The sequence below is a fragment of the Nilaparvata lugens genome, chromosome 4 (genome assembly GCF_014356525.2).
Source record: "Nilaparvata lugens isolate BPH chromosome 4, ASM1435652v1, whole genome shotgun sequence".
NCBI classification, from domain to species: domain Eukaryota; kingdom Metazoa; phylum Arthropoda; class Insecta; order Hemiptera; family Delphacidae; genus Nilaparvata; species Nilaparvata lugens.
Window position 1 is genome coordinate 32,771,203 of NC_052507.1, and position 21,830 is coordinate 32,793,032.

Sequence of the window (21,830 nt, forward strand, 5' to 3'; positions counted from 1 at the left end):
AATCGATCTTTATTATAATTAAAAAAATAAATTTATAAAACATTGCATTTTTAGGGTAGTGAAAAGTAACGTTTAGTTATTATTTTATATAAAGTGAACAAAAAATTATAGTGATTAATACTATGATGGATCTAACATGCAACGCTACTAGAAAGATGGAAAAAAATTGGAAGGTCAAAGTTCACTCTTAGGGTAGTTTTTACCCTACCCTAAAGTTCATGTTGCACAATCTTTGCAAAACTTATGAAATTATAGTGATTAATACTATTATAAATCCTAAAACCTACATGAAACACGACTAGAAATCATGAAAAATATATAAGGTCATATAAAGTTCACTCTTAGGGGAGGTTTAGTATCCCTAGGAGCACATGAAGTCATTAGTTTCACTATCATCCTACTCAGGGTCAGTATTCTTATCTTGAACTATGAATTTATTTTTATCATCACTAATGTCTGTGAAATAGAGATCTAGAAGTCAATTTGTATATTTTTCGAAGTCTCTGTTCAAAATGTACTTGTTTATACTATTGTATAAAAATGTGCATGTGAAAAAATGAAAAAATTACGTTAGTCGTGACCCCCGGGTCCCAGGGACCGAAAAGCGTCATTTCACAAAAACAACAAGTCACAGAGCACTATCACTCTACATCAAGTTTAAGTGTCTACTGACATGAATTTACATGGGTCTCAATAGACAGTAAAGCAAACGGAAACATAATTATAACTAAAACGAAAATTGCCCGGGTCCCTGGGACTCAGGGTCACGACTGGAAGGTTAACAAAGGTTAAATTATTACAAAATATTCTATCAATAGTAACCTACTCTCATGTAAATTGATATGAGGATAAAATAATATGAAAACTAAACTTTGAATAAAAATTATAAGTAACAAAATATTATTCATTAGAAATTCACTTACAGTACAGTGGAACATACTATTACAGTTACAGGACTACAAAGTCCACTAAAATCCTGTTCCCCATACGTCAACGTCAACAGTTGGTTCAGATTTCGTGTGGTAGAGCATATAGACCTACTATTAGATTACATTTTTAATAAAAGAAGGGTTCATATCATGTTATCGATATTCTAAAATCCTGATGTTACTGAACCAAACCATAGCCCAAAAACCATAATTCAGCTTCCTTTGTTTTGAAAATATCGAGTTGCGTTGACCGCAAGTTGTTCCAACAGGTTTCAGGGGTGAACTATTTTCGTATAGAAGAAGATCCTTATAATCTACAATAAAACCCATTGAGCGGAAAAGTCTTATAGAATATAGAGTCATTTTAGAATAAGTTATACATCGGTGAATTATCAAGATGAAGATGGTAAATTCTCATAGGTCAATCCCAGATCAATTATCCGCTATGTGCTGCCAGTGTGATGACTCAGACTTCCAACCAATCACACAACAGAATCCAGTACAAATCAGAATCAGTGACATTTTTAGAGAACTAAATTGAAGTTGTTTTCGGAATTGGAAAAATGAAAATTGAGTAAATGCCAAATAAGAAACCGTCAACACTCAAACGATAGGAATAATGTCTTTAGGGGTGGGTGTGGAATCATTAAGCTCATTGGAAATTGAGCTACCACAATAATAAATTATTAAAGCCAGTTATAATAAATTAATATAAATTCACCCGCTATTGGTAATTTCTCACAAGTTTTTTGGTTCAACCAATACCTCATAATTAATACATGCGCAGTTTATTACTAATTTGTAATTGAAAAAATTCTATCAAGAGTAAAACATTGTTTTAATTGATTTATTTCACAGACTGTTTATTGAGTCACTAGAACTCTGAATGTAGCCTAAATAAAGGAATGGGAAATTTTATTAACGAACCCAGTTCCCATAATTTGAAATATTTTGCATTTCTTGTTCATAGAGGAACGAATTCAATTATCTCAGTAAAAAGACTACTGAGGATGAGCTGGATCACAAACATAAATCCAGAATCTTTTCCCTGTTTCCATCAAATTGCTGTAATGTATTTAAAAAAAACGACATAGCCTAAATTAGTTTACGCACATAATACGATGAAAATAATGAAAATGGAAATCCCTTGGAGCGGTGAATTGAATAACAAGTGAAGGCTACCGGTTACCAACAAGCTACCACAAAGAGCTTGTCTGAAAATAATGGCAGAATTGCAGAGCACAACAGATGGACCAGAGTATGACGCACAGGCCTGATTGACAGGGGCCTGCTTCAGTGAAATGAGGGGAACTTTTCAAAAACATCCTCGTCTGTCAATCAAAATGCATCGAGGGCTGAGCCCCAGCGGCGGCAGCATCACTCATTTAACATTGCACAAATCTCAACGCCACCAAACCTATAGCAAAATTTATTATTAGTCAGTTGCAAAATGGTATTGATAGAAGTGAAAAAGAGACCCGGTGAGCCAAATGTTGAAAATAGCGTTTGGAAAGTTCTGTTGAGTTCGGAATAACGCGTCCTAGAACACTACCTCCGTAAACAGAGGTAGTGCCTAGAAGTGTAGGCCTATATTGCATAGAGTGGATGAGATTTTGGTGTGGAGAAGCTTTTAAACTTCAACACCAACACGTTTTATAGTCTTTCAAGGGCTAAAATTATTATTTATTCATATATCTTCACAGAATTGCGAATATTCACAAAGGTTTCACGCAGTTTTGTTAGCAGAAAACTTTTATGGATAAATTATAAGTTTCCATATTTTTTTCAGAAAAACCTTTTTTTAAATGTTAGAAGAGAATCATCTGCTAATTTTCTTTTTGCACGTTCCATAACTCCTGTCAACCAAAACTTCAGTAGTAATCGTAATTTATGATCAAAATCTAGTGAATGGGGCGACCTGTAAACATCAAAACCAGCAATAGCTTGTGTAAATTATGTAACTACAGTAGAATGTCAAAGCGAAAGATTGATGGATGATTGAATAAGCTACAAAATCGAGTCACTCACAACATCCTAATGGTGCAGCTAAGAACTCATCAGTAGCTGATTTTAACAGCAAAAATCCAGTTCTATAAAACACGTATAATAAAACAGTATCTAGCAAATGCTTTCCATCAGACTAGCAAACTGTTGATGTTGTCAAGTTTGTTGAACTGTGCAGCATTTAGGTTCTCAACGGAAAAACTTGTCCCATTTCATAGAAGACGAATTGCTGCTATCTTTGATGACAGCCACAGCTCACGTAGTCGTGACAATGTAAATTTTGCCCGGTACCATGATAATTATTTAATCATTACATTTGGCAACAGATACTAGCTATCCAAGATACCGCTAGTTTCGTTCATTTCAAAAATGTCTCTAGTTAACGGATGATTCAAATCTCAGCCACGAATAATAATCTCAGCCCAATAATTGAGATTGTAAATGGAATAGAACTGACAAACAAACAATACGAACTATTTCATAACGTTCTATGAGTGATTGGTCAAGTATTATTTCGTTCGAGTACAGCTATTTACAATCACGAAATTTTTTCAAGTCTACTTCACGATGCCAAATTTGAAAATTAATAGTAGTATGTTATGGCTATAAGATGGACATATTCCTAAAAAGCATATTCATGTATTCTGTGCATGCCTAGATCATACATATTCATGTATGTCTGGTGCATCCAGACCAAGAATGCAGAAATCGAAAGTTGAAGTATTTCATCATTGAATGATTCATATATTTTAATTCACGTCATTATTGAGTTTCTAATATGAAACTCCAATCAATAAACAACTTTAATAATTTTAACAACTATATAATATTGTTGTTTAATCCCAAACTATGAACAAGGATTCATTTCAAGATTTAATTCAACATTTTTCAAAGTAATAGAGCTCTTACGGATTTGACCGTGAACTCATGGAGGCCTGGCTCTCATGGAAGATAGGATTACATCCTGAAATACAAAACGATGATTCTGACTACAATAGAGCAGTGAGTGAGGAGATCTAGAAACATCAATCAGTAAACCAGGCTATCAATTTCAATCTTAAAGTCACTGATCCAACCTTGAATAGAGATGAACAACGCATACAACAAATGATCCAGGACTGGTACAGAAGTACTAAACATTGAATTCATTCTAATATGCGATGAAAAGTAGCCTACATTGAATAAATAACAAATAAATACAGGATGTAATAAATAGGATAAAGGCAAGGGAAGAAGAAGAAGACCTGGTTATCGATTTTATTAACAATATTCAAACAATTAAGTAGATTATAACACCTAACAAGCAGGTTAAACAAAAGAGTTGAAAATACTCCATACTACTATACTGTGGAAACTGTTTGGAATGATTGACTTGTTTATCAGGAGAGCTACATATTCTATCAGTTTCACAGTTATAATTCACTGTAGTTGAATGACAAGTCCATGTAGAAATTTTCCTTGAAAGAAGAGAAAGCGCAAAGTTACTATGTCTTCAAATTTTGAACCAATTGTACATTGAGTTTTACTAGTATTTTTTTTAGTCTTCAGCTCTTCACTAATTAATGGGATTATCATCAAGCTCAATGAACCCAATCATCGCAGCAACAACTGCTGTAATACAACATAGGAATCATACATTTATATTATACTGTACTTTTAGTTCCAAATAAAGTAAAATAGATTGAAAATTGTTCATATCCATTACACAAATTATCCAAATTATTCGATAAGAAAGGATTAATCTAATTTCACTCAAAATTACTTTTCTGAATATAAAAAGAGTTAAATGTACTTGGAGATTCATAGTTGAAGAGAATTCATGATTGAAAAATAATAGTAATTTGTGAGGTGAGCACAAGAAGTGGATTCTAAAAGATAGAAGCTTTACCTTGAGAATAATAATGTGAAATAATATAAATGATAGACTGGATTAAATTGTCAGGAATTCATTCTGTGCAATGCAGGAAACAAACTGTAGAGTAATTTTATATTAGAATCGTAAGAAGCTAACTTGATTTTGTTAAATTGATCTGTTAATAGTAACAGGCTAAAAAACTTGCTGCGAATTCATATAGGAAGAATGTACCTGAATATAACAAAGCTCTCAACGCAAGGAACTTTTTGCTATAGTGAGGAAGAAAACAAAACTCCAAAATATTCAACCTTTGTATTGCTTCAATATGCGTAATTCAATTAGACCGTACTACACTATCAACATTTCCTTGTTCCTAAGGAGTATCCGACCCTATTCTCCGCAAATCCTACTCCTCCCACAATCTTCTGCAAGGGCTTGAACTCGATGACTCATAATTAATAAAAGCAGGGCCCCAAGGGCAACCCTTTCACGGTACAATGAATACGCAAAGGATACACTTCAACAATAATTATTACGACCAAGCTGAATTCGACGAAGCAAGACACCACCATACCAGAGTAATCCAACAGCTATTTCCTGAAGGGGACCGGACAGTATAAAAAAGGGGGGAGCATTCCGACGTACCCCTCCCTCTACGCCAACAGGTAGAGCACGGATCCGCGTTACATACCGATGAAACGCTTCAAATAATATGAAACAGGAATTCAACAGTCTACAGGTATGCATGTAGTATGCTCACTGTGATGGCGGCTGCTGCTGCATTTCTCTGTGAATGACCGCCGCTCGCCGCCTTCGGTCAGACATTTCAACCCCTTCATTAGGGCCCCCTCCCCCTCCCAGCACACGTTTTGAATATGCATGCACCGTAACTCACACTGAATAGCATCAAAAAAGGAGCGAAAAAAGTAGTCACTTAACACCATGTTGAATACGACTGAAACGAGCCTTTGAATTGTAAATGTTTTCAATTTTGAAAAACCACATACCTAAAGTGAAGGCTTGTGAAATAATTGGAATTCTTTCAGGATCCGAGGAGAGAACTCCTCAAATTGGAGTTACTCGATTAAAGTAGCCCATCCTATATCAATTTTCCCAAAGAATATCGTGTTTAATAAAACCTGAAGTTTCATTAAGAATTTCATTTTATTCGCCCCAAGCAATGATATTTGTTTCTTGAAATATTTTTCCACTTTCTGTACAAAATTAAAAATAAATCCCACCAAGCCACACATGACTTTGTTTCAACAAAATATTGTATTCATTCGCTTCGGAACAAAACATTATTAGGTATGGAATGACGAGTGACCAGAAATAACAGTGGCAGATCGAGCATGTACCTCATTATGAGCTCATATTTTGGGTCCTATAGCTTGATCAATGAGGATTTATGTATTGTTGAATAAAACTAAAATTCTGATAAGAACTGAAACAATTCTTCAGAAATTATTTTTTTCTGGGAGTATTTTGAATCAATTCATATGAGTGACATAATCAATATCTGATTAATAATGCAACTAAGTCCACGTGGAGTGAGAGAGAGAGAGAGCGGAAACTAATGCACCGCCAATTGAAAGAAAAAGATGCCACTACTAATCCCAACCAGCACCCAGCCTTGGCACACTTGCCTGAATGGCAGAAGTATTCAATTTCAAATAAATTATCAGTTGGAGGTATAATGGATGGTGCAGAGCCGCAAAGCCATTCATTATGACCAGATTAAATGGCGAATTGATACTTTGGGATTGACCAGCCGACAATATTAGACTTCCTTCGGAAATAATAGTCGACAAAATACTGTCGATTACATTGCTACTTAAATTATTGACCAATTTCTCAGACAATTCATTCACATTCATTTAATCCTCCAAAACAGGTTCAAGGTCGCAATCACTTTTCAACCTAACATTAGAGGATATTAAAGAGGATGTCCTTAAAATAAGATCAACTTTCTCATCTTTGTCTATTTTTACCAGTGGTATGAGCATGCGACGTAGGTGAACTACTATTGAGTATAGTAACAAAGCATTTATTACAGAAATGGTCAAGTGCAACATAAATGCAGTAGAATGTGATCGACTACAATAAAAGTCATTAGTCTACTGAGTGATACATACTTATCAACGACCACAGTCTATTTTTACAATTTGAGCTTATTATTTAAAAAATAATAATCTCAAATATTCCAAAATTACTACTGGAATATTCTAAAACTATTCTGCATTAATTTCATTTGTATTTTTGTGCTGTACGTTATGTGCAGTACGTTATGAAATCAGTTCTAAGTGGTAATTCAAATTTTCAAGTAATGATGTAGTTTTTGAAGCGTGTGGTTCTGAACTTTCATTTTACATACAATTTATTCTGTTACGAATTATTATAAATAAGAAGGGCTACTTTTAGTAATAGTAATTAAACGAATATAGAATTTTAACTCTTTTTTTAATATATTTTACTTATTCTAAACAGCACAGTAAACTTCCTTAAATTATTGAAAGCATTAAAAAATAAATTAGAATCACTATATATTTGGGCGACTTATCCCATCTTCAGGTGTGCACAATTAAGATAAGTCGCCGAAATATATAGTGTTTGTCTTCTTCTTCTTCTTACAAACAAGGATTAGGCTTTAACCTGTTCCGACTCACATCTAGCCAATTATTCAAATAAACATAAAAAATCCTATTATTGCCAACGCTTGCGTGGTCTGCCAACATCTCTTTTGCCTACTGGCTGATAATTATAGACTTTAAATGGTATTCTTTCAGCTGACATTCTTTGAACATGCTCCCTCCATTGATGCCGATTCTCCGTAACTCTTTCATTCATGCTGCAGATTTTCAATTCTTTCCTAATATCTTCATTCCTGAAATGATCTCTTCTGTCACATCCCTTGGTTCTTCGGAGAAATCTCATCTCGGCTGCCTGCACTCTACTTTCAAGTGGCTTCGTAGTAACCCATGATTCACTACCATAGAGGAGGACTGGAGCGGCCATTACCTTATAAAATTTCATAATTGTATCTGTTCTAGCTTTATTACCCAAAGTCCTGCTGATATTTCCACATATCATTTGAAACTTTCCTATTTTCTTCTCAATATCTAATTCATCTTTGTAACTAATGTCACTTCCTAGATATGTATATCGAGAAACTTGTTCCAAAACTGTATTATTAATAACAATTTTTGATCTGACCGGATATTTGCCTCTGAATGCCATAATTTTTGTTTTCTTAGTTGATATTTTTAAATTATATTTCTGACCTATTTCATTGAGGATATGGACTGATCTTTGGAGGTCATTTTCATTGTCCTGCACTATCCAGAAATCATCAGCAAATAACAATGCATTCAGGTGAACGTTCTTTTCAAGTTCTATTCCTAAACCTACTCTACATTTCCATTTTTGGAAAATGTGGTCAAGATATATATTGAATAAAGTGGGTGATAATATCACTGTACCATGATACACAAATAATAATCAATACAGGTGATAAACGACTGGACGAAATGGTAGTCAACCAAGGAGTGAGACAAGGGTGTATAGTGTTTGTAATTAAATTTATTCATGTTTTAATAATTCAGAGGAAATTGATGCGTTTTTTAAAGAAGTAAAAGGTGTTTTTGAAATAGGTTATATACTTTTTGTACCTTTACTTTGCATTAATTTTGTTATGGTATCAATACTGTAATATTATAATGAGATCCTAGCTCCGCCTAATAAATATTTTTTCGGATCATTAGATAAGACAATTTAAATGTTACATAAGTCACTATCACAAGAGAATTACAGATACTTAGTTTACGAATAGTATGAGAATAGATATAAAAGTTTTTCTTTGCAAATCCAATTACCGATTTTCCATTCTCAATCGTGAATCTTCGGTATTAATCAATTTCAACTCTGGCATGGGCCTTAATTCGTAGCATGGTCGGAGGAAATTAGAGCTAATTAAGCCCGAATTCATCACGAGTTACTCAGTCAATTTAGCTAATCAGGCAGTCCAGTCGAAATCTAGAACTAGGGCCTCTAATGTACTTTTGAACCATCGAAATTTGGGTATTGTCAATTATAAACGAGTAAAGCCAATTAGGACACAAGTAACATTACCAAATAAAAAACAGATCGTAATCAATTAGATGAACGTTAACACATCACCGTTTCAAAGAGTTCGACATTATTTTGTTCTAGTTGTGGTCGCTTCAATTCACTTGAACATGATTAAAAATTACAAAATAGGAGAAAATTCCATAAAAATAGGAATTTTAAGATTGCTAGACCTGATTACTTAAATTGTGGAAAATTAACATATTGTATAAAAAAGGATCGAAGACGTTTCAATTAAGAAATTTGAATAAAATTATCGTGAATCTTAACTCACTTCTACAGTATATAGAAATCTTAACTCATAATTAAATATGAATCTGAATTAATAGAATCAGAGACAAGGTAGAGAGAGTATGTTATTAATGAGAATGAATTGCAAATAGAAAATACGACTAATAAAAGTTGGGAAATCACTAACTAACTTCAATTAAGCAGAAATTAAGTCTGTGAATGAAAGGATTAATACATTAATGACATCCACACCAGGAAATAAGCGATTTTCGGCGTTATTACCTCTTATTCAAGATGATCGATCACTTTATTCGAGAAAATAATGTTAATAGCCGACTTTCCTGTACAGAGCAATAGGTTCTTTCAATAAAAATTTTACGGAAATATTCACGCATGTCGATCGATTTTCCAGCGCAAACTGATGCTTCAATGCTATTATTCAGACAACTAAATTAGCCTCGACCTTTTGTCAGCAGAGATCGAACTATAGTTTTCAGTGATGCAATTTCCCGACTATTATGGCTTGTATACACCTCATTGTGCTTTCCATCTCTCCCGTGATCCTCTTGTTGTTTATTATTGAAAAAAAAACATGTAGTTTTTTATAATTGAGTTTAGAAATGATTTCAAGCATGAGCTGAAAGATAAGCACAGGTGAGCAGTTTCCAGACTGTGAAAATGCCAGAAGAGTAATAAAGCTGTGAAACGAAATGCCACAGCGATCGAGCTATAAAACCAAATGCCAGATACATGGAAGCATATTCTAAGAGACCATGGATAGGAAGTACAGCTCATTTAAAGTTTCTGACGTTTCAAGAATATAATTGTGATTATTGAAATCTTAGTGAAGCCTTACAAGTACATTTTTGTAAAGCAAATACTTCCTTGACATTTGATGATGATTGAAATGATGATGGGTTCATCTTGAATAATATAATTATTGAAACTGTATAATTTGAGCATAGCTCCAACAGTGTATGATACGTCAATTAATAATTGAAATAATTCTATAGAATAGAACTAGAACTTGTACTACATAACTTTTGATACGTAAAGCTTTGACAATATAGAGAACAATTATAATATATGACAATTATAAGAGAAGAGGACAATCGATGGACAACTACATTTACATTGATAGCATCAAGTTTTCTAATGACCTTACAAATTTATGTGAGTTTCATGAGTATGAATATACAGCAGGCTGTGTTGCTTGAAAGGTGATCACTTTCTATAATTTTATTCAAACAACTAATTTCACTTATTATCCATTCATTCAAGACCAATGACATTTCTAGAATCTCAAGAATTATGAGTCTAGATTTAGGTAATCTAGATAATTTGATACTCTGAAGACTGGACTACATGTAAGCTAATCAATTAATACACAGTATAGTCTTCCATTAGACCTTTACATATTTTAAATAAAGACTAAGAAATTGTCAAAAAACACAGATTTTATTGATAGTTAGAAAGAGCGGCTTTCACCATTGTCTCCCTTCGGAGTTAAACTTCAGAGTTTATCAGAGATTGACAATGGTGTAACAACCGAAAACGGTCTTTCTAACTATCAATAATATCCGTGGTTTTTGACAATTTCTTACTCTTTTTACTGAATATGAATAATTACCACAATATCAACATCTCAACTACACAAAAGAAAACTTTAAATATTTCTGGAACTAATATACATACTTGACAATAAATGTTGGTGCTACAGTATATGCAAAATACAAAAAAGTTATTGTTATCTTCTGCCTCACAACACCTGTTCTCCATACTTACAAACCACTATTATTTGTACTTTAACTACCTGAATGTGAAAAGCTTGAATAGATTTACTAAGCCATTTTATGATAGTCGGAAACAGAAGGCGTTTCCTGCTAAGAAACTTAAAAATCCCTACAGGAGAATTATGTACAACTTCCTGTTTGAGTCATTATCTTGTGCTCCGGTCATCCTGTACGAAATTACTCAATCATCAATCAGTTAGGTTCTCCAGTCGCTCACGATAATTTGTACACAGTATAGTTGGAGCAGATACATTGAGAGATGTCCTACTCATGAGAGAGTGGGACGAAGTAAGAGTTGGAGCAGTTTGGGAGAGGTTTTTTGAACGTGAGGTTTTAAATCCGGGCACATGTCACGCCATATGTCCAAGCCACGCCTTCACCTAGCTGCTATGCGACACAATTTATTGAAAAACGACACCAGTTTTTTGGTAGACGCGTGCCTTTCCTCCAGTTTCTTGACTCAAGGCGGGAAGAATTTACGAGAAAGCGAATAGGAAAAAACGAAACAATGCAGCAGGCGAACGAACCAACGACAAAAACACAGCATATTTCCCACAACAGAACACGTCCAGAGTTGGAGTTGCCTACACAAAATTCTTCAAGTCTACGCCAACTATGTATACTAAGCTATTCTGAATGATTGGAACATTTTTATGTTCAAAGGGAGTGATTATGTTCAATTATATTTAATATCGGGGCACCGAGCTTCGCTCGTTATTTATTTATTTACTTTTGATAAACCGAACACAATTCTTTAAAATGATTGGGGAAGTACTAACAGGCACACCCCAAACCGTTTCTTTCCTGAATTTTGATTAATACACTATAAATAGTCCAGAAAGTAGGTTATGTTCCATACACTTGAATTCAGGTTCAATTTTCTGTTCAAACATTTGAAAACAAAAATATTATAATTTAGATTATATACAAACCAAAATGAATAACAAAATAACACTCACTGATCACTTGAAATTGTCAAATAATGATCAACTTTGAAAATTATGATATACTCTAGTTTAGGAGGATTATCATGTCATGTCAACAAATCAAATTACGTTGATCAAATCGATTAAATTGTCTAGCCAGATGAAATTTCTCTCTGATTGATTACGGTATGATTACACAGCTGGAAATAATTCTGTCTCTCTCCCACACAGACACACGCAGCATCTTCTGTTATCGAGAGACGACAAAATTATCATCTGTTTTCCAAGGATGATTTTATTATTCTTTTAATGTCGTTCAGCGAGTTTTCCAAAGAATGAGATCTAGTGCAATCGAAAACCTACTATGTTCCAAATTTCGTGAAAATCGTTAGAGCCGTTTTCGAGATCCGTAAAACATAAATAACCAGATATAAAAATAGCCAGAAATAAAAATAACCAGATATATAAATACAGAAATTGCTCGCTTAATATAATAGGATTTCAAGGGGAGTGATTTTAACAATGTATAGGCCTATAACAGTCTTATTTATTCACAACAAATCCGCTATGTCAACCAAATTTTTTCTACAAATAAAATGAATATTTAAATTAATATATTTACTATTTTGGAAGTACAGTAATACAAAATATATCAACAGGCAACTGAATCAAAAAATAAAACAACCCCCAACTTTAAATAAAAGATACCGCGGGATGGAAAACAAATTTCCTTATTTGGGGAATGTAGAACTGCGTTCTTCCTAAGATGACACTGAATCCTGTTCTGAAAAGGAGAGGTCCAAAATTGTAGATGTTCTTGTCGTTGTGGCCACATATCACACCTATAGCAATTATTATAAACATAATCAACTTTTCAAGTTTGTATATTTGAAGCGATGTTTATTCTAAAGTTCTCTGTCAGTGTATTGATTAGGAGCTTCGGAAACCCTCTTGAGTGGGGTCATGAAATAAACATTAGAGCGATTAACATTCAATACACCATAATCAGACAATTAATGAGACAGTGACGTCATCACCAATCAAATTCAACTATAAACATACACATAGAGGATGCTCATTTCCGATGTTAAACAACTTGCATTCGAAATGTGCAAGTGTTTTGCTAAGATATATTTATGTTGAAGGACTGTACATACATTTCACTATTTACAGCAGTAAACTTTACTCATAAGCAAACTCTGGAATGTTTGATTATTCATTAAGCATAGCCATTTGCACATTGCATAGCCATTTGCACATTATTTTTGTTTGAAGATATACGACCTTCGTGATAGATGTCACGTCACAATAGAAAGATTAAACAATTTCAAGTGCAAATTGTGTGGTGAATTTCATAAAAAAGCCCTTGTATTATCGACAGAGTAGCCTATACGGACTGATACATGCATAACTGAATAGTATATGAGTATAATTATCTTGAACATGCTATCCTTAGGTATAACTCTAATATTTTTATTCGATGAAATACGATATAGACTATAATAGATAGAAGATGACTAAAATATTAAATGTAAATTGAAGAGGAGTAGGATGTACAAATAAAGAAACCTAGAGTATAATGAATATAGGTATAACTATTCCGATTCAAGTGTTCCAAATATGAAACATATTCTATAAACAATCTAACCATTGGTTCAACTTCTAGGTGACTATAAAGCATAAATCAAGAAAGTATCATACCACTAAACTCTTAAGAAGCGTGATGCATTTGATGAGGGACATTCATTAAAAAATTAATTTACAGTAAGATGAAAATTAATAAGCACACTGCCAATTTTTAATAGGCCTACTTGTCAGATTGACGAGGATTAAAGAATTGGGAACTGCTAGTTACACATTCTTCTCAAATACTAGTTTCAAGACAGGATAGAGAGCTGTGGAAGGATGATGCAGGATAGTGAGAGAGAAAAAGAAAATGAGCGGGAGAGAACGGGATACAATCATTAGCAGCTCTTCACGTGTCTTTCTGTGACTGATTCCACAATTTCTCTTGAATAGGTAATTGGGAGCATTTCTTAAAAAGCCAATTATTACAGTAAGTTAATTATAAACGTGAGACCATCTTCGAAAATAATTAAGAGAAAGTTCCAAGCTTATCCTTTCAAATGCGTTAAAGTCACTGGCACTCAGTTGGCCTCAAAAAGTTGCTTGTCATCTCTACAGGCCAATATCCTATTGATTACAGGAGCCGCTTCTAACAACCTGAATCTAACTAACCCCAAGTGTAGATGAATAAAAATCAAGTTACAGTGATATCCATCTAGTAAGATACGCTAAACACATTTTCACATCAATTCTATAATCTAGTTTGCCAATCCAAGAGAAGAACGGATTGTAAATTGTAAAATATTAAAAAAAAAATTCCAACTCGAAAATATTGTATGCTATATTATCAGTTTATTATTATTATTATTGCATACAGTATTAATTATTGTACATGGTTTAATTGTTGATAGCTGAGATCAACGCAAGAGAGCTTTGTTGATTGAATAATAGTGATTAAAAATGTAAGAAATTATTGCTCATTAAAATCTAGTTTAAAATATACTCTCAGCAAAAAATGTTTCAGTATTTTTGTTTCATTTTTTCATTGCAATGTGTATTGATTTGTAAATAGAATTGTCCTGAATTGATTTGATTTTACACCGGATCAAGACTAGAGAAGATGCGAGCTACTTTGTCATCCAGTCTCTTGATATTTTGTATCCGACACATTACAGTGGAATAATAGAAGACCTTCATGTGGCACAATAAGTGAAGCAAAAATGATTCGTTGGGATACGCTGGAAAATTATCCTGGAATTATTTCTAGATACGTGTTGGTCAGTCGTCATCCAGTTTCAGTGGAACGAAATGCAAGAAATAAGCAAGCAGCCAGTCCTAGCTCCCAGAGCAGAAATGATTCACCTGTCTCACCGTTTCGGATTGAGTTATGCCGTAGATTGCTTATTTGGCTGCAGCCCATGTATGAGGATGAATTGCCAGAGGGAGAGCTCAGCCAGCCAGCCCTATTGTACTGTGCAACTCCGATTCAATTGTTATGGTTCTCCCTTTTTTATTCTATCAGGACTTGCCCAGATGAAAAACTGGCTTGCCTTGGGGCGATCGACATCTTACCATCTCGAGTCGGACCTACATACTACATACATGCTCAGCCTACACTAAGCACACATACGTCAGGTCTTAACGTAAGCAATCAGAAACTTATTATTTTGGATCTTCTTGTGACGAGGGTCGGGCATAGTTCAGCAGCTGGAGATCAAAGAGAAGATAGCCTAATTTAGAGAAAGAAATAGGTTCTAAAATTGAATACGGTATGGAACTTAATCATATAATCATATTTTAGTTAAGAACTATCGTTGGAAAAATGAAGAGATAGAATCAAGAAGGGAGAGAAAGAAAAAACAAAAATCTAATAACGAATATGCACCTGAATGCGGGGTGAGTACCTACGTAAAAGAAAACGAATAGAGCAGAAAATAATAGGGAGAGTAATCAAGGAAAGAAGAAAGGCGCTGGATAAATTTCATTATGGAGAAAGCTCGAAGTAAACAGCTGTGCTTAGTGAGAGAAGTTGTGTGTATTTTTGGGTTCAAAATTTTATAAAATTACTTGATTAATTCAATATGAAGTGATAATCAAGTGCTATATTTAAATATAGTTTGTTGTTTTAATTTCTATAAATTCAAAATGTTTAGCTTGTATATATTTTTGGACGAAAATTGAACTTGAACGTTTTACAGTAGAAACATAACCTATTTTTGGACATCTTATTAATTTATCAAAATTTGGGAATGGAATAGGTTTGAGCCAAGCCTGTTGTTCCTTCCTAATCATATTTATGTGATTTGTGATTCTGTCCACGAATAAATAAATAAATAAATAAAAGCAAAATATGATTTATATTCAATATAAAGCTTGAAATAGGAGTGTGCAAGAGTGAATGACAACTTGAAGCTACTTCATTTTTCAAGGCTTACAGAAAAATTGAGATCACAGTATTGAATGAAAGTATAAAAATTAAGGATTACTATTTCATAAAAACAAAAAGGTCCGTTAAAAGGTCATTATATTCCAACAGTTTTATGACCATATGAGGAAGAAAGTTACTAAAATTTTTAAATTTCTCTACTCGTTTATTCAGAAATCTTCTAATTGGTAATAAGAAAGTTTAACAAGCTTATTAGGCTACACGGTGAATAAAATGACGTGACAATATTTGTTTGTGAACCTACATTTTAAATCAAACTGTTAAACAATTAAATACAAAAAAGCATTACAGGGGAAATTTTCTGCTTGATGAATAATAAATGTTTTATTTTAGCAGCAAAAGAAAACATCAAAATGTATTACAATAAATGGTAACAAAAGTAGACACATAACAGATAAATAGAACTATAAGTCACAATCGTACATAGATAAATCATTAATACTAATTTTCCACCCAGGAATTGTCCTCTGATCTCAATATAATAATAAAGTAATAAGGCTACTCCACTTCAAGATTTATTTCGAAAAATTCATCTATAGTATAGATACAAATTTCTTTGACAAAATTTCCTTTAATTTATTTTTAAATTTTGTATTCTCCAGGTTCCTGATAAAAGGAGGTAGGAAATTGAATAATTTAATCGCTGTATAGATAAAAGTTTTTTTGAGTTTTGGTGTAATTGAACTTGATCAAACTCAAAGTACTCCTATTCGCTGTTCCATATGAGTGATATGAGCCCAATCATCATATAAATGGATATTTTCTCTTATGTATAGTAGGCTTTGGAAAATAAACACTAACCGTCATCACACCAAAACGAACAAATCCCTCTCTACAATGAGCTCGGGAAGGGAGTCCACAAATTAGTCCAATGCATGTTTTTTGTATCCTCAGTAGCCTTACACTACACTAGAGGATAATCGCATAATGAGCCGAAACTAGTTGTCACTTGAAGAAACGAAAAAGAGAACTAGTCTATCAAATTGAAAAACAATCAAGTATCCAAATAAATATATATTATAACAGTGAAAATTGAAAATTTTATTGAAGAAAAATTAAAAATTTGAATTCGGTTGTTAAATAATATTATCAATCTCCAGTAAACTAGAAACTCTAACGAGCTGCAGAATGTATGTAGTGTAACTAAGGTACAGTAATATTATTGGTGGTAGGTTGATATATCAACATCACCTCACAGTTTTTCTAAAAATATCTATCAAACTTTGCAGACCTGTAGAAGTAGGCCTACACACTACACAGGCCAACACACACTCATATTCCACTTCAAGAAGCACAGAATTATGCATATTTGATCCGAGGAACCCCACCATTGCCATCATCATAAACTTATGAGTTTCTGAGCAAGTCAAGAACAATAGGACCAATCAACACCGTACATAAAGCTGTATCTCGCCGAGAAGAACGCTCTACATTGAAAATTACTTCAGTTCTCAAGAGCATGTTCGTGTCGCCCGCAGCATAACCGAGTGGAAAGATGTATGGAAGAGCCCTTTAAAAATAGCCGGGGGCGATAGGTATCGAAGTGAACCCTTTCCTAGCAGCTTGTTCGGGTTCAGGTAGTGTGACAGGTGGGAATCGAGCATCAGGCACGCACATAAAATATTGATGGCAGGCGAAAGGCGAAAGACATGCCTCTGCTCTGCCACCATTTGATTCAGCCCTCAGCGACAACAGCAGGGAAGCGCATCATGGCCTCAAGTCCCCACCCGCCACCATTCAACAAATTATTCATTAGCATGCATTTCTAGAACTGATTTGTGGTGGAGATTCAGTTGCCAATTGATGGTTGATCAATATGATGAAGAGTCAAACTTCAAGATAGGCTAATAAGTGTCTCATAAAAAACCTTCAATCGATCATTTTCATAAAGCAATATAGTTATTAGTAGCCTATTATTACCATGGAATCTGATACCGGCATGTTAAAATATAAAAAAGTAAATAGTATTTGACAATTTCTCATTTGATAAATCAAACAAATACAATATACAGAAAAGAGAAAACAGGCTATTGTCCAAAGCTTCTATTATTAATAAGTAGGCCTATGTTATAACTTAATTCCAAGTATACAGTGGTTGAAAATTCTGAATGTAAGTTATATGATAACTTTATATCTACTACTTATTAGTATCATTTATGTGACTGGGCCTATCATAGACATATTACAAGTCCAACAAATCTCTGAAGGGGTGGGATTTTTCAAATCGCGAAAATGAAAACCATCTGAGGGTAGGTGACCAAACTTGAAAGTTTCGGAGCCACTACCCTATGCTGATGAATGAGTTAATGACTGTGGACTAAATTTTTTTGTAATTCTAGTATCTAGCCTATATGCTATCCAGTTTGCAGTCCAAGGGTAGGCTGCAGTGCAACCATGTTCATTTTTCATCCACATAAATTTCAATATATTGATGTAATTAATATTCATGAAAAAAGTGGCATGTATTCCAAAATCCATTATCTATTTTACATAATAACTACATAGGCAAAACAGGAAGGAGTTTTCTTGTAGATAATCAAACCAGAGTAGATCTGTACCAATTAAAAAACTTTTGAAATGGAACTGCTGGAGTTGAAACAGAAAAACATTCTTGGCTTCACAGTATGATCTCAAAAATTTCTGAATGTTCTAACACATTCAAAATGGTACTCTCAAAATAAGTGCCTCACTAGATAAGAATTATTTCAGAATGTCAAATTGAACTTCTACGGTGTGTTTTCTATCTAGAAACCTAAACTATTACGAAAAAAGAGGACAAAGCCAACAGGACTGGCCACTAAGTAAAGTGCGTCAGGTGAGTATCTTTCTCATTAGTGTTACTGCTAAGACCAGCCATTCACATACGGTAACCTTTTCCTTTAATCAAAGAGATTCACCTGGACTGGATTCCAGATCTAAATGTGAAACCACCTGACTCGGTGTCGGACTGGAATACATGTACTGCTCAATCTCCATGGTTTACCGTAAAAGCAACCACCCCCCTAACACCAAAAACGTCTCGACCAGATAGAATAAATGTATATTCGAGTATGACAGGAAAAAGTCGAATTCACTTCTTGTTGGTACACCATATTTTGTTACCGCTTATTTTTGCCAATCTTTGGAAATTTTTAAATTTGCCGGTCTAAGTTGATTCCTCGGATGTTTTTAATCCAAACAAAAGATATTTCTGAAATAGGCCTACATGTTATTTGGATCAATTATTGACCAAACGCAGTGAGGTCTATGTTTTATCTTGGATTTTCTTTCGTCTGTCTGTTTAAAACGGCCAAACGCATTGATAGAATTCTATGAGATTTGGCAGGAATATTCCTTTTATAACATTACTGCGCGTCGATGTAAGGTTTTTGAAATGTTGAATTTTAAGGATAATATGAAAGGAAAAGGAATTTCATCCATACTCCGATATCACTATAAATAGGATTAATCAGACTATAGAATTATTCATAATCAATCAGCTGACAAGTGGATTATTCATTGCATGCATTACACAGATGGATAAGCCGGTGAACAGGTGACACCAGATACTTGTGGATGAGAAAACTGCGTGTGGTCTACTGTTCACAGAACTACTAGTTATTATCAAGTAGGATACATAATGTTTTGTTAATGATAAACTGTTTTGTTAAGTTTTGAATAATTTGAAATTTTTTCAAGGTATCTACTACGGTATCTACGTTATAGCTCACCACCAGGTTAACAGAACATAGAAAGCTCACACTGCTCAATTCTGCTTTATTTCAGCCTATAGTTAAGCTGCGTTTACACCAGTTATTAACAAAATGTCTATTTTTCCGCTCTTATAGATTCTATTAGATTAAACGGAGCTTGACAAAAACATATGCACATCATGTGTATGTTAAATGTTCAATCTAATAGAATATGTTAAGGTCAGAAAAATAAACAATCATGTTGTCAATAACTTTGGTGTAAACGCAGATTCATAGATCTCCAAACATAGACAACCCAAAATGATTGAAGCAATAAAAACCTCAAAACGAATCAGTGAATCTCTACCAATAAACAAATTGAATTGGCATGCAAAACAACTCTTCGTAAAAACGCGAAAAATTAACAGCCAAATTTACAAATTTAATTAACTGTGTATAACCAACGTGACAGACAAAGCTACAGTAAACCTACATCTTGAATTCTACGAAACCATGCGTTTCAAAACTGGAAATTGCAGAATTACAAAACTGATACTGTACCAACTTCCAAACTTCCAACGTGACTGACAATACTACAGTAAACCTATATTATTTTCTTGAATTCTACACTACGGTACCATGCGTTCCAAAAATGTAGTAGGCTACGGCTCGTACAGTAGCCTATCTCCATTTCGAAAAAAAACTGAAAATTAAACCTCAGAAAAACTAAGATTGCAAATTATAATAAATGTCCTTTACGGCTAACAAATAGCTGAAATGTAATCATAGACAATTCTGAAACATAAGTTACAACTTTAATCTTTAAATAAAATTACATGAACTGTTACTTCGAACCACGGTATTTAGATAAAAACGGTAGTGGTCATTTGCTAAAAACAGATGATTGGATATGAAATAACGTCAGCTACACCGGAAATTTAGCACAAACATGCGCGTGACACCTACCGTCTTCTTCTATATACCGTGCTTCGAACCACCTGCAGATATACCGTAACCTAAAACACAAACTTGAGTGTTGGTTTTCAATAGTAGTTTTAGCTTTAGCTACTCTGGTACCTACCGTACCGTACTCTTGAATATTTTGCGTACAATATTCATGTTTGTAAATTTAATATTCGACTGATTTATAACTGATAACTTGCCTGATATAAGTTTGACTGTCTCTGCGTGTATCGAATTCGTCGAAATGAATAGAACGCAGGCAAGTACCGCCAGAATCCTTAGCGGTGCTGCCATCCTAGATGATCATCAGGAAGTCTGCATTAGAAAATGCAAAAGACAACTAAGATTTCTTCTACTTAACTGAACAAAATCATTCACTAAACACTTCACAACTCACGCACGAGTTAATTCACCCCATAACCAAACAAACACAAAGTTGACGGCGTCGGCACATGCAGTTTTGAATCCATCAACGGTCAACAGCAAACTACGAACTTCGCACGCACAACGCTGACGAACGCGCGACAGTGCTGCTCCAACCGTCCAACTCTGACTGTCCGTTGCTCGCTCGCTAGATTTTGAACTCAAACTCGATGCCTCGGCAAAGTGAAGGTCATGCCGTGCAACTTGGTTTCTCCCCTCCCAACAACTCTCTTCAGTATATTTCTCTCTGTCTTACCCCTACTACTACAATAATTCCCTCTTTCTCCCACCAAACTAGCGAGCGGAAATAGCCGAGCCACAAGCATCGTGCGTTCGTGTACCTTCGGTTGACCGTCGTAGTCGTCAGTCATCCAGGTGTGCTGTACTTCTTCGACTTTTCCACCACGCTCTTCACCATTCCTCTAGTACACCAATACAATCTCTGTCTCTGAGCTCTGACTCAGAATAATATTTCCAGCGTCCAAACAACCTCGTGTATTACCAGACCACAGATACTTTAGTCCCCCCTTCAAGTTGCTTCTCTTCTTCATTCGCGATTGCAATGTTTTTTGTTCTGCAACTAGTGACCCCCTGGGCTGGAGAACTCGCTCATGATCTGTTGTATTGTAATCTTTGATAGCCGCAACTTCTAATTATTCATAATTGGTGAAAATTAAGGAAACAGCTGAATATTTCTTTTACAAGAATAATTTGACAGTAGGTTTCACTGGGGATCCTATTTGAAATTTTTAAATAATAAACTCTTCAAAAATATTACTCTGACGCTTCAACATCTTGAACCCTCATATGAATCTGAATTATTTTTTTTAATTGAGAAGATGGTCATGTGATACATAATTTCGTTATAGAATTCCAAGAGAAAATGAATTGCGCATTG

The 21,830-nt window shown here is 34.2% G+C and overlaps 1 protein-coding gene across 1 annotated transcript in view; it reads right to left on the bottom strand.

Annotated features, from left to right (window-relative positions):
• LOC111062315 (DE-cadherin) overlaps positions 1–21,109 on the bottom strand; it is a 93,260-nt gene extending 72,151 nt beyond the window's left edge. Inside the window, exon 1 of the mRNA XM_039427354.1 lies at positions 20,710–21,109. Coding sequence (XP_039283288.1) covers positions 20,710–20,803 — 94 coding nt within the window. The 5' untranslated portion in view covers positions 20,804–21,109. The remainder of the gene's footprint in view (positions 1–20,709) is intronic.
• Between the last annotated feature and the right edge of the window lie 721 nt (positions 21,110–21,830).